The sequence below is a fragment of the Sus scrofa genome, chromosome 8 (assembly GCF_000003025.6).
Source record: "Sus scrofa isolate TJ Tabasco breed Duroc chromosome 8, Sscrofa11.1, whole genome shotgun sequence".
Classification (NCBI taxonomy): Eukaryota; Metazoa; Chordata; class Mammalia; order Artiodactyla; family Suidae; genus Sus; species Sus scrofa.
In genome coordinates this window covers 84,137,981-84,151,663 of record NC_010450.4, presented here as the reverse complement: position 1 = coordinate 84,151,663, position 13,683 = coordinate 84,137,981, and the positions used below count along the sequence as shown (strand labels likewise).

At 40.0% G+C, this 13,683-nt stretch overlaps 1 protein-coding gene across 1 annotated transcript in view; it reads right to left on the bottom strand.

Annotated features, from left to right (window-relative positions):
* Positions 1–13,683, bottom strand: part of FREM3 (FRAS1 related extracellular matrix 3) — a 56,369-nt gene that overhangs the window by 26,888 nt on the left and 15,798 nt on the right. Inside the window, 1 exon segment of the mRNA XM_021101551.1 lies at positions 2,620–2,766. Within this exon segment, the coding sequence (XP_020957210.1) occupies positions 2,620–2,766 (147 nt within the window).

The following is a 13,683-nucleotide window of genomic DNA, read 5'->3' as shown; positions in this document are numbered from 1 at the left end:
TTCTTTTCTGTTCTATTCACTAGTTTGTTGTATTTTTTGGATTCCACATATAAGTGATATCAGTATTTTTCTTCCTCTGTCTGACTTATTTCACTTAGCACCACACTCTCTAAATCCATCCAGTTGCTGTGAATGGCAGAAGTTCATTCTTTTTTATGGCTGAGTAGTATTCTGGTGTGTGTGTGTGTGTGTGTGTGTGTGTGTGTGTATCACATCTTTATCCATTCCTTTGTTAATGGACACTTAGGTTGCGTCTATTTCTTGGCAACTGTAAATAGTAATGCTGTGAACACTGGGATGCATGTATCTTCTTAAATTAGTGGTTTTTACCCCATAAACATACCCAGGACTGGGATTGCAGGGTCCTAGAGTATTTCCATTTTTAGTTCTTTGAGAAACCTCCATACTGTTTCCCATAGTGCTCAGGCAACATTTAAACAGCTGGGTGGCACTGCTATGTAAATTGTGCACTCATGTGGCTATTAATTTTTGGTGAATATTGGCTCTGGACGAGTTACTAAGGATGTGATGCTGAATTAGATCCAGCCACCACTGCCCTTGAGGAGTCTACAAGTCTGTGGGAGAGGTAAACAGGTGATTTCAATTCTGTTGCATGCGAGCCATGAAAGAATAATGGTAGTTAACATTTATTGAGTACTTCATGTGTGCTGGGGACCATGCTAGGTTGATTTATACTCATTATCACATTTAATTCACAAACAAATCTTGAGATGGGGACTTTATGGATAAGGAAATTGAAGGTCGTTAGCATGTCACAAAAAAGAGCACATATCTCAGCAGGAATTCAAACCTCACAAGTTTTTTTTTGTTGTTGTTGTTTTTGTCTTATTTTCTTCTAGATTCTGTGCTTAGACTATTAACTCCAGCATGGAGTAAGGTGAGGGGATAGGAGCCCTGAGTAAGGTATTTTGTAGATTCTCTTCTGTGATGTTGATGTGTTTATGGTGTTTTTAAAAATTATCATTATTATTATTATTAGATCTGCTCTTGCAGCATATGGAAATTTCCAGGCTGGGGTCAAACTGGAACTGCAGCTGCTGGCCTACGCCACAGCCATAGCATCACCAGACCTACAGCACAGCTTGAGGTAACCTGTGATCCTTAGCCCATTGAGCAGGGCCAGGGATCGAACCTGCATCCTCATCAATACTAGTTGGAAATTCCTGAGGTGGTTTTAAGTGGTATTTTACAGGACAGAGCTGACTGTAGTTCACTGAACAACAGATCTGGGGTGATATATGCCCCACACTGTTTTGTGGGGTTGGCCATAGGCTAAGATGTAGTTGCCACCCTTATGGAGCTAGAAATCAGCCAAGGAATACACACGGCAGACAGATGGACAGAGACACATGTCAGGGATGATTAGTGTTATGACAATAAAGTAGGGCATGGGGATAGGGCCCCTGAGGTGCTGGTGCAGATGGGGAGGCTACAGCCACCTCCCCGAGGAGCTGAGTGAACTCTACAAACATCCAAATGGTTCCTTCCCTGAGCCAGGCAGGATATGAAAATACTTCTTGACACAATAACCCAAATCTTTGCCCACGAGAAATTCCCAAGATAAAGAATTGCAGGGACAGAATCCCCCAAGAGAAAGGAGGCACGTTTCAGCTGAAGTTCTTGGCAGCAAGTTCCACTATGCGGTGACAAAGGACCTGGGGGTTGATGGAGGCTGAGCGCCACGCAGAAATCAGGGTGCTCTTTGGCTGACCTTTTACCCTAGGAGAACAGTCCTAACTTAGAAGCCCCGAGGAGCCTAGAAAGGAGACTGGGGGGACTAGCTTGCTTTTCCTTGATTGCCTGTTCCCAGCCATCTCCTTCCTGGCTTCGCTCCAACAGTTTTGATATGTTGGCAGGACTCTGATTGGGCCCCAGATGTTTGAGATACTTAAAATGCCCATTGGTAGAATGAAGACAAAACATCTCTATCTTCTTCACAATAGCTTACGAAAAGAAAGGCAAAATGATCTCTGAAAATTCTGGCAGATAAAGATCTTCTAAAAATGTAATGTATTATTAGAGCAATTATTATTGATTACTAATGAGGATAATGAGATGCATTAGGTAGGTACTACATAGCTATTTACCCTAAAGACTATGTTCTTTGTAGAACATAGAGGAATTTCACACTGTACATATCTCGGAGGAATTTACAAACTATTATCAAGGTGAAAACAATTATACATACTCAAAAGAAATAACTATAACCAAACACAATAATGCAACATGCACTCATAAATAATTTTTCAAAAGAAATAACTAGAGCTAAGCATAATAATGCATTTCATGCTTAAAAACAATTTTAAGTGAAACTGAGTGACTTGGGGATGGTGGTATACAGCTATGAAATGTCTCAATTCTCCCAGAGTCCTTTAAGTTGAAAAAAAAAAGGGGAAAATAGAAAAAGGAGAAAAAAAATTGCTGGATATAAGCCTGTGACTCACATGGAGTGAAAACCATGGCATAATTTCACACATATATTTTAGAAGTTCCCCCAAATCTGTTAATGATTCTTTCCCAATCCATTCTCCCCTAATTATTTTTAAGCCTACATTTCATGTTCCTGTTACCTTTCCCCAATGACCAATCCAAAGTTACTGATGAAAGATGTTTCACCAAGATATCCTCTGCGCGTGAGGGTCACTTCCAAGAATGGAGACTCTTCATCCACTATGTAATACTCTTTCTCCAAAGCGACCCAAGCCCAGAAGAGATGGAGAGGTTGATTTGTTAGCTTCTTTCCTCCTGTAATTGACAAGGGTAAACAGACATTAGACAGACTACTGGATGGAAAAAAAAAAAAAAAGAGTGATCAAGGTTTGCATTTTGTTTCTGAAGCCATGAGTTTTTAAAATAAGTGCTCCTTTTTTTATAGAGAAAGGAAAATTGCTTTATCGCTTTTCTAGAATGCTATGAGCACCATGTAAAGCCCTGTTCCCCCTGCTTAATGTGGGATTATTATTATTATTTGCTTTGTAGGGCTGCACTCTCGGCATATGGAATTTCCCAGGCTAGGGTTCAAATTGGAGCTACAGCTACTGCCTATGCTACAGCCACAGCAATTCTGGATCCAAGCCACATCTGCAACCTACATCACAGCGCATGGCAACACTGGATCCCTGACCCACTGAGCAAGGCCAGGATCGAACCAGCATCCTCATGGATACAAGTCGGATTCATTTCCATTAAGCCAGAATGAGAACTCCCTTAATGTGGGATTATTACTGTGGACCTTCTTCTGAGAGGCCTAAAGCGCTAGAAATCCAAAGAGCCAAAGCTTGGTGGTTTAAGTTCAACTCATTCAACACCTCCATCCATTCCTTGCTGCCTCCTTTGTTTGCTTCCTCTCTCCCTGCCTCCTCCCCTTGATTTTTTCCTCTGCTCTCTGATTTACTCCTTTGCATAAGAAAGAACAAAAGGAAGACAAAAAAGAAAGGGAAAGTGATAGGTTCCCAGGAGGATGGAGACAGGGCACCCCTCCCCCAATGTGGCTGTTCACCTTGGACACCTGCTGGGGACATGGGTAGCACCCTGTGCAAGATTTACAGCCTCTCCCAGAATGTGGAGGCTCAAGTTGGGCCATAAAAAACAATGGCCTATAGAAAACAACTGCTTGCATAGATTAACATCTACAAAGATTAAAGGCCCTCTGTCTTGGGATTCAACCCCCTATGCCTCCCCTGACCTTCACCTCCTCCTTCATTGTTCCCACCACAAGTTCCTGCCATAAACTCCCACCATAGATCCTTTATAAGCCCTAATATCTTCTAGCAGTCAGCACTGGCACCATCTTGAGCTCAGCCCTTCTAATTAGGATGACTTAGTAAGTCTTTCTTTATAGACTTGGCCTTGCACCTTCCTCCCGTGGTAAACCTAACAGAAAAAAAAGGAAGGAGAGAAGGAAGGAAGGAAAAAAGAAATATTCCGGAAAACCTCTAATGCACTGTATGCCTTAGGAAGATGTGATCCCTTTCCAAACCAATCTCCTGAAGTTCCTTAGAGATGTCCAACAACAGGCACAGCCCCCAGTGTGACTATGCTAATGTCAGTGATAAGTGGCTCTGAAATAGTGGGCATAACATCCAGAATCACCTAGTCTCTTAAGAAGAAAGAGAAATGCCATGTGTCATCCCTGCTTATATACGTAGTATGCTCCAGAGACATAAAGATGATTCCAAGAGCAATTTGATCTTAAATATTAAGAAAGGAGGAGCCACAGGAAGGTCCACAGGAAAAAAAAGGAGATTGAAAGGAAGACTTGTGGAGGCATAAAAGTAAAGTCCTACTGATCACAGGCCAGATTTTAGAGTCAAATATTGACACAAATATCGTTAAGTGGATTGGGCCAAAACTTGGAGCCATCCAACAAACCTCTAAATGAATGGAAGGTGACTTCTGATTGACAATTCTTCTTGAGGTTTGACAAAACAATAGTTAGGAAGGAGAGATTGGGAGTTAAATAAACCACAACCCAACTCTGTAGTAATCATTTCCATTGTTAGTGCTTTACAAAAATGGTCAAGCCAGAGAGCCAGCAGATGTCATTAGTCCAGTTCTTGGCAAGCACTTATCCGGCAAAGAATATGAGCTGAGCTTTTCTTTCCAGGGGAAGCATTCCATTTGTCAGCAATTCTTTTCTGCCAGACCACAACTCAGCAAGTGCTAGATAAATGAAAAGCTTCCACTCCACTTACAAACTCTTGGGTAGAATACTCGTTTCCTAGAAAGGAAAATGCCTTTTTCATAGCCCAAACTACAAACGGTCCCAGTGGGTTCGACTAAAGCGATCAAATGTCAAATCCATAAATCTTACGGACCATTAAGGAAAATGGAAATTGAATGATGCTATAGATTGGCAAGAAGAAAAAATGGTGGAATAGGCCATTCAATTTGGACTGAATGCCAGACAATGCCTGTATTAACGGTAAAGGAACATTCAGTTTAAAAATCACTAATGATATATTTTAATAAAACAAAAATTGTTTTGAAGATTTTGGGTTGTGTGTATTATTTTATGAATTATGTTGTATTTTACACAGGATACTCGTATATGATCAGGGGCTGTTTAAAGTGGAAAGAGAAAGAAAAGAAAGAGAGGAAAGAGGAAGAAAGAAAGAAAGAAAGGAGGGAGGGAGGAAAAAAGTGATAAGAAACGTTAACAGTGGCCAAACACACAGAATAGTCCAAGCTTCCTGTCTTTTCCTTTTTCTTTTATTCGCTTCCTGCTGTGTGTGTGTGGCTTAAGAGGCAGTCACATTTTTGTTCTGTAACTCATTTCCTTTGCCAAAGCCCCTCCTCCTCTGTTTCTTTCATCTTGCCCCCTCCCATGCATCTCTTTCTCCGTCTGTATTTCTGTTTTCTTCATCTTCGTGCATATGTGAGCTCTTTCCAGCTTCTAGAAGACTAGTCAGTATCTGCATACACTCTTTTTAAAAAAATTTAAACATAAGAATGATTATTTAATAAGCAGCATCTACAAAAGGTTTCTTAATTTATTATTGGCCTTTATCCTCTCACTGGATTCAAACCTAGGAGTTTCCTTGTTGATTGTGATAAAATCTCAAGGTAAATCTCCCACATCTTTCACTGAACAAAGAAAAAAAAATGGGCATGACCTTCAAAGTTGTTTCTAGTCTTTAGGTCTGTGATTCTAAGTGAGTATAATAATGTCAACAACAATAACAATTTCCATAATTTTGCTTTTCTTAAAAATAACAAAATCAAGGTTCATTCTTGAAAGCACAGAAACTTCTTTTTTAAAAGTTCTTCTTGGAGTTTGTAAGGAAAAACATTTCCCCACTAGGATTGTATTAACTGTATGGTCTGAGTTACAGAACAAAAATATGACTGCCTCTTAAGCCAAGGTCTTTTGCTCAGAATGGTGTTTCCATATTCCATTTCTGTCAAGACTACCCTTCCTATAATTATTATTCTCACAATTTCCCAGATACTAGCCCTTTCTCTACATATCAATAATGAGTGACACAACAAACGGGGAATAAGTATCATTGGAGAAATACTTCTTGAGACCTAATAAAGCTGATTTTCTCAAGAAGCCTTGAGATTTCAGAAGGGCTGACAGTGGATATGTAGTTTGCCTCAAGAGGAAGGAAACTCAGTGCTTTGGGAGGGTGGAGAGATCACGGGCAGAGGCACAAGGCTCTTGCTAGGACACCCCGAGTGAAGAAGAGCTCTGTGGTGTCTGCAGCCGCATTCCAGCTCTTCTCAACTCCCATTAAGAGTTAAACCTGAGCAAGAGACACTGACTTGCCCTAATTGTCTTTTCACCAAGTGAGGGTACCTCTATTTGCTTCAGAGATGGTTGAAACTTTTGGACAGAACCATCACTGTGATGGTTAATTTTGTTTCAACTTGGCTAACATGGGGTACCCAGTTGTTTGATCAAACACTAGTCTAGATGTTGCTGTGATTTTATAAATGTGATTAACACCTATATCAGGTGACTTTTGTTTTTCAATTTTATGTGTTTATTAAATATAGTTGATTTACAATGTTTCAGGTGTACAGAAAAGTGACTCAGTTATGTATGTATTCTTCTTCAGGTTCTGTTCCATTATAGGTTATTATAAGATACTGGGTATACTTCCCTGTGCTGTACAGTGTGTCCTTGTGGTTAATCTACCTTGTATATAGCAGTGTGTATCTGGTAACCTCAAATTCCTAATTTATCCCTCCTCCCTCCTTTCCCGTTTGCTGACTCTATATTTGTTTTCTATGTCTATGAGTCTCTAAATTTCTTCACTGGTGTGTATTTTCTTTCCTGGCAAGTCAATAAACTCATTGCTTTTTCTTTTTTTTTCCTATCGCTGCAGTGGTCTGAGCATTTCTTTAATAATATGCTTCTATATTACTATTTACATAGGAGATAATCCTCTCTGGTTTTTGCTAGATGCAAGGTGTTAAACCAGGACTTAAGAAACAACGGATTCCTGGAGTTCCCGTCGTGGCACAGTGGTTAACGAATCCAACTAGGAACCATGAAGTTTCGGGTTCGGTCCCTGCCCTTGCTCAGTGGGTTAAGGATCCGGTGTTGCCATAAGCTGTGGTGTAGCTTGCAGACTCGGCTCGGATCCTGCGTTGCCGTGGCTCTGGTGTAGGCCGGTGGCTACAGCTCCGATTCAACCCCTAGCCTGGGAACCTCCATATGCTGAGGGAGTGGCCCAAAGAAATAGCAAAGACAAAAAAAAAAAGAAAGAAACAACGGATTCCTTGAGTAGTTTTTGAAACACATCTAATTTCCCTTTTTTAAACTGTTGCTAGTTTTACTTTGTCCCAGACTCTACAAGCAAATAGTTAATGTTCTTCTATTAGACAGTGTTTATAATTATTGTTCACTAAATCTTTTCAAGCATTTGGCTTGCTGCACACGAATCAAACAAGATAAAGACTTTTGATTTCCTATGAATTCGGTAAGAGCTCAGAAGATGGGTGGCAATACACTACAAAAGACCCACAACCAAATTTTCAAATACTCAGTGACTCCAGATAAAATGGTCCAGAGTTTCACTGGTAAGCAACCCCAATGCCCTTGATGGGGGTTGTGGAAACTCAGAAGCACAGAACAGGATGCTGCAGCTTGGGGGGCAGAGGGGAGCAAGGAGGTGAGGAGGGGGGAATTCACTTGCTAACAGAGGGTAATTTGGCTTTTATTTCACTGGGCACTGATTAGTAAAGCAACCAAATAAAGTTGCTATAAATCTGTTTCTTTTACTAATGAGTTGATCAGACCCTAGAAAGGCCCTAGCATCTACATTAATGAGAACTATGTGCACCTAAGGAGAACATCAGAAAATATTTTGGGGACTTCCTATCGTGTCTCAGTGGAAACGACTCTGATTAGGATCCATGAGGATGCAGGTTCCATCCCTGGCCTCGCTCAGTGGGTTAAGGATCCAGCATTGCTGTGAGCTGTGGTGTAGGTCGCAGATATGGATGGCTCAGATCCCGAGCTGCTGTGGCTGTGGTGTAGGCTGGCAGCTACAGCTCTGATTAGACCCCTAGCCTGGGAACCTCTATATGCCGCTACTGCGGCCCTAAAGAAAAAAAAGACAAAAAAAAAGACAAAAAAAAAAAAAGGAAATATTTTGACCTGTGAGAAAGTATTGCTCTCTATATCTGTTAAAGGATGAAAGGGGAGAGAGGTAATGATAACATTGGTTGCTTTTATACAGAAGAATCAGTTGTGTGCTGAATGAAGTTGTGTAATTTCATGGTATTAATATGTGCATTTCAATAGACCAGCTCTTGGAGCTACTGTTGTTTTTTTTTTAAGTCTCTGAGGAAAAACAATTTAAATTTTTTCTGTGGTTTACATTTCTGTGTAAGTCCCCATCTGTGTATAGCATCTCACCATTTTGTGCTTACTTTTAAATGTTGCCAATTTCCTCCCTGTTTATTTGGTTTTTCTGGTGTACCCTAAGACATAATTTTAAAAATAGCTAAGCTATTCACTCAAAAATGTTTTTTCCTGCCAGAAGAAAAGAATGAAACTTAAGGGTTCCAAAGGCCATAATGAACAATATAAAATGAAGCCGGCAGGTGAAATAGAATATAGAAATAAAGCCCATTTCGTCCCTTTGGAGCTTGGGAGTTGGAGAGATTGACATAAAGACCATGCATGCTTGTAATGACTTGGACACCAATTCCAATGTGAGCCCAACGCCACCAAACAATTCTTCAACCCTGGGTGGGTGTCTAACCATTCAACTCAGTTCTGACACTGTCTACCTGGAAATGGCATCAGATCCCTCAGGTTGAGGGCTCAAGTTCTACAACACTGCTTCTTCCCCCCTCACCTCCACCTCTGCCACCACCTTCAAAAGCCAAACACAAGTCCAGGTTGTCACCTGTATTTCTGATCAACCGACGATAGATGGAAGGTTTCAAAGGACTCTCTTCCTCAGTTTCGATTAACTTAGAGCAGCCCACGGAACTCAGAGAAACATTTTACTAGATTACCAGTTTATTACAGGAGGATATAACTCAGGCCAGCCAAATGGAAGAGATGTTTAGAGCAACGTATATAGGAAGGGGCAGGAGCTCCATGCTCTCTGGGCACCACTCTCCTCCCATCTCGACGTGTTCACCAACCTAGAAGCTATCCAAACCCAGTCCTTTCAGGGTTTTATGGAAGCTTCATTACACAGGCAGGATTAATGACATCACGGGCCACTGATGATTGATTCAGCCCCTCTCCCTTCCTGGAAGTCAGGAGGGTAGCACTGAAAGTCCGAACCCTCTCATCACATGGTTGGCTCTCCCCCACCATGTAAAATTTGCCGCAAACCTAGAAGTTCAATCAAACACATATTTCTTATCTCATAGCTTCAGTGGGTCAGGGGTCCAGACACAGCTTAGCTGGGTCCCCTACTCAGGGTCCCACAAAAGAGCAATCAAAATGGTAGCTGACTGCATTCTCATCCAAGAGGTTGACTAGGACGAATCTGCTACCAAGCTCTAGATATTATTGGCAGAATGCCTTTTCTTGTGGCTGAGACTGAGGGTCCCAGCTTCTTCTTGGCAATTGGCTGGAGGCTGCCTTCAGTTCCTAGAGGCTTCTGAAAGTTTGCTGCCATGTGGACCTTGCAGTATGTAGGTTGCTTGTAACATGGCAGTTTTCTTTTTCAAGGCCAATGGAGAATCTCTCTAGCAGCTGCTAGGAAGATGAAGATTGTGTGTGTGTATGTGTGTGTGTAAACCTAAACATAGAGATAACATCCCATCAACTTTGATATATTCTACTGATTACAATCAAGTCACAGGTCCCACCTACAATCAAGGGAAAAATGTTGTACAGGATGTATACACAAAGGCTATTTCAGAATTTGGCCTACCACAGTTCCCAACTTGACTGCACATTAGAATTGCCTGGGGAGTTACTAAAAAACATTGATGTGCAGGATTTGTCCCAGGCAAATTAAATCAGAGCGTTTTGAGGGCTGGGAACAGACTTGAGCTTGAATAAAACTTCCCAGGAAATTTATTTATACAACAAATATTGTCACAAGGATTATGCGTGCCTTTTAAATAATCCTGGAAGTAAGGGACAGACCTTGTTCTTTTGCTTACCAGAATGACTGAAACATCAAGTTTTTTTTTTTTTTTTTTTTTTTTTTTTTTGAATTAAGCTCTTTTCAGTAGGAGGTACATAAAGGAGGAATTTTTAAACAAGCTAAACCATGTCTAGCAGCTGGGCTTATTCCTTTAGGAGGGCTACTGGTTTAAAGAGACTTAGTACAACAAATTTTGTCTATAAATTAACAATAGGAACTTCAAGTGTAATGGAAAAACTAATAAAATGATTGTTGGTAAATATAAAAGAAAGCGGTAAGTTTAAGTGAATCCAATTCCTTTCGATCTTCTAGCTACCCTCCCATTGAGAGTGGTTTACAGATTTTGCCATATGATGTCCAGACCGGGTTCTTCCTAAGCAACTGTGGATAAAGCAATGCCATCCACTCATCTGGACCGGACTATTTTCCCTGGAAGGTGCCACTCCTGCCCAAAGAAAAGGAAGACCCAACCTTCTTGAACTTGCCAAACAGTAACTCTGGAAACATTATTTCGAAACCTGTGTTCTTGCTAGGATGCTGTGCTGCTTGGCAGTGAACTGTGCAGCAAGCAAGTATGTTGGGCTGAGTAAGGGAACAGGTTAGAATTAAAGGGTAGTAACATGTGGAGGGAATCGGAGCCAGCCCAGAAAAGAGTTGTAGAGGAGCTGTTCTCTCCATTTCCACATCTGGTGGTTCAGGAAGGTGAGTGAGTCCTGGGGCCTTAGGGCTGTGGTGGGACCTACAGTCTCTGTAGAAATCTGTCAGAGAGCCCTTCCAGACACCCGCCTTACATTATGCACCAGCAGTCTTCCCCCACTTAGCACTCATTTTTTTCTCACAAATGAATTCATGGAAGAGAAAAATTGGAGCTTCAAAGAAAAATCGATTTAAAGTATGAAAGGTGAAATTACGTAGAAAAATAGCACCCTTTCATGCCCAATGAGTCAAAGAAAATGTGCCTCCAGCAACAAGCCATTTTATCAGAAAAGAGTCCAGGTGAAACAGTTAAAGGAAAGGGCATTGCCAAGTCCAATTCTATCACACATGACAAAGGAGAGAAGAAAAACATTGCAGACAAACAAAGCTGTGTTCAGAGGTCCAAAACACTGGAGTGTTTTACATCTAAAGAGTGATTTTCCATGAATTACTTCTTAAAACTTATATCATGTTATGTATAATGTGAAAAACCAAAAAAAAAAAAAAAAAAAAAAAAAGGCAAAGGTGTCACTTTGGTAAAATGCTCTACAGGCTTGTGGGCCACCAACAGTTCCCAGGTTATACCAGGTAGTTCGAGATCTTTTGTTTCCAGCAAGAACTAAGAGATTAGAAAACATTTTTTTTTTTTTTTTTTTTTTTTTTTTTTTTAAGAGCCACATCTGAGGCATATGGAAGTTCCCAGACTAGGGGTTGAATTGGAGCTGCAGCTGCCAGCCTACACCACAGCCACAGCCACAGCCATGAGGGATCTGAGTCACATCTTGACCTACACCACAGCTCACGGCAACACCAGATCCTTAACCAACTGAGCCGGGCCAGGGATCGAATCTGCATCCTCATGGATACTAGTCAGATTCGTTTCCAGTGAGCCACGAAGGGAACTCCAGAAAACTTTTAAATTAACTAAACAATTTATTTGATAAACCCATTATTTCTTAAGCATATTTAAATGCTGGAATTTTTTTGTTTTTTAATGCACCCCCTTTTAACAACTAGTTCTACAGGACTCCATTTAGGAAATAACATTTAAATTATTTGGACATGTCAAAACTACCTGGAGAAAATACATTCATTCTATCAAAACCAAGATAACCCTCAGGGCATATGAGAGTGAACCCATCCTGAGGAGGAGCAAGTACAGGACCTGGGGCATAGCTACAGGCTATAAGCTTTGAAGTCTCAGAGATATCTTTAACAATTCCCTATGAATTTGGTATTTTGCTTCACACTATAGGCATCTGTATTAAAAAAAAAACTCTGCTCAGCAGATCTGTGTCAAATTTACTGAGTCTCCCCCCCCCCCCCCCGCCCCCACAGGCACAACCCTTGTATTAATGACCAATATCACTTGCAACAAGTGTTATGGAAGCTATGACGTTATCTTAGGGAAAAGATCATACTCTTAGGTGACTGAACCTCCTTAATGCATCTACACATTTCATCACATGACAAATTTCGCACTTCTTGAAAATAACTGATCTGTGCACACTCAGAAAATGCCCAGGCTGAAGGTGTTTTCAAATGAATGCAACTTCTTTCCTATCAGTTGACTATCATTATTATTCTTCTTACTGAATAAAAAGAGCTCCCCAAGAGATCAGTGAGAGCAGACAGCAAGAAGCCCTGAGTCCTCAAAGCCCAGGGAAAGGCTTCCACTCCTAGGTGTAGACCCAGGAGAAATGAAAGCATACATCCACATTTCATGAATGTTTCTAACACTTTTTATTCATAATAGCCCCAAAGTGGAGGCAATCCAAATGTCCATCAACTAAGAAGTAGGTAAATAAAATGAGGCATATCCATGCAATAGAATATTATTCATCCCTAAAGGGAATGAAATACTGACACATGCTACAATGTGGATGAACCTTGAAAACACTGTGCTAAGTGACAGAAACCAGACAAAAGACCACCTATTAACGTGATTCCTTTTATATGAAGGGATCTTAATCAGTAATGAAATCCTGCTGTATAGCACAGGGATCTATAGCAAATCACTTGTGAAGGAACATGATGGAGGATAATATATACATATATATACATATATATATGTCCGGGTCATTTGCCGTATAGCAGAAATTGATAGAACACTGAAATCAACTATAATTTAAAAAAATTTTTTAAAAAGAAAGTAGATTAGTGGTTTCCCGGGCCTAGAGTGAGGGATGTGAGGTAAGGGGAAACGAGAGTGACTGCTAACAGGTATGAGTTTCTTTTGGGGAGATGAAAATGTTCTAAAAACAGATTGTGGTGATGGTTGTACATACTGTGAATATACTAAAAACCACTGAAGTGTATATTTTAATTATATAAATCATATTTATTATAACTATTCACTATAATACTACTAATAAATTAGTTTATTATACCTTATTCTATTCTATTATTGTTTTATATATAATAGTCTATAAAATACTTATAAATTATATACAATTATATGTTTAATATATAAGCTATTAATAATTCAATATAATAGTATTTAAAATAGTGTGTATTTTCATACATTCTATTTTGCATATTACATGCAATTGTGTTTGTAATTGTAAATAAATAGATTTTGTAAAAGACAAACAACAACAACAAAAAAAGTAAGGGGAAAGCAAAACCCCAGGAGTGGCTGATTATTTATATTCCACAATAGAGAAAATAAAATAATCTAGAAGAGAACTGTGTAAGGCTTTACAAACTTTCTGCTATTTGCAATTGAAAGTGCAAGGAAAAATCAAGCCTTATGTATTCACACCCACCAAATGTAATTCAACAACAGATGCTAGAATATTTCATACCTTTCTTGACTGTTCATTGCAGCAAATGAATCACATTTTACCATCCCTTAGTCATACTTGATTATACTGTTTCAGCAATACACTTG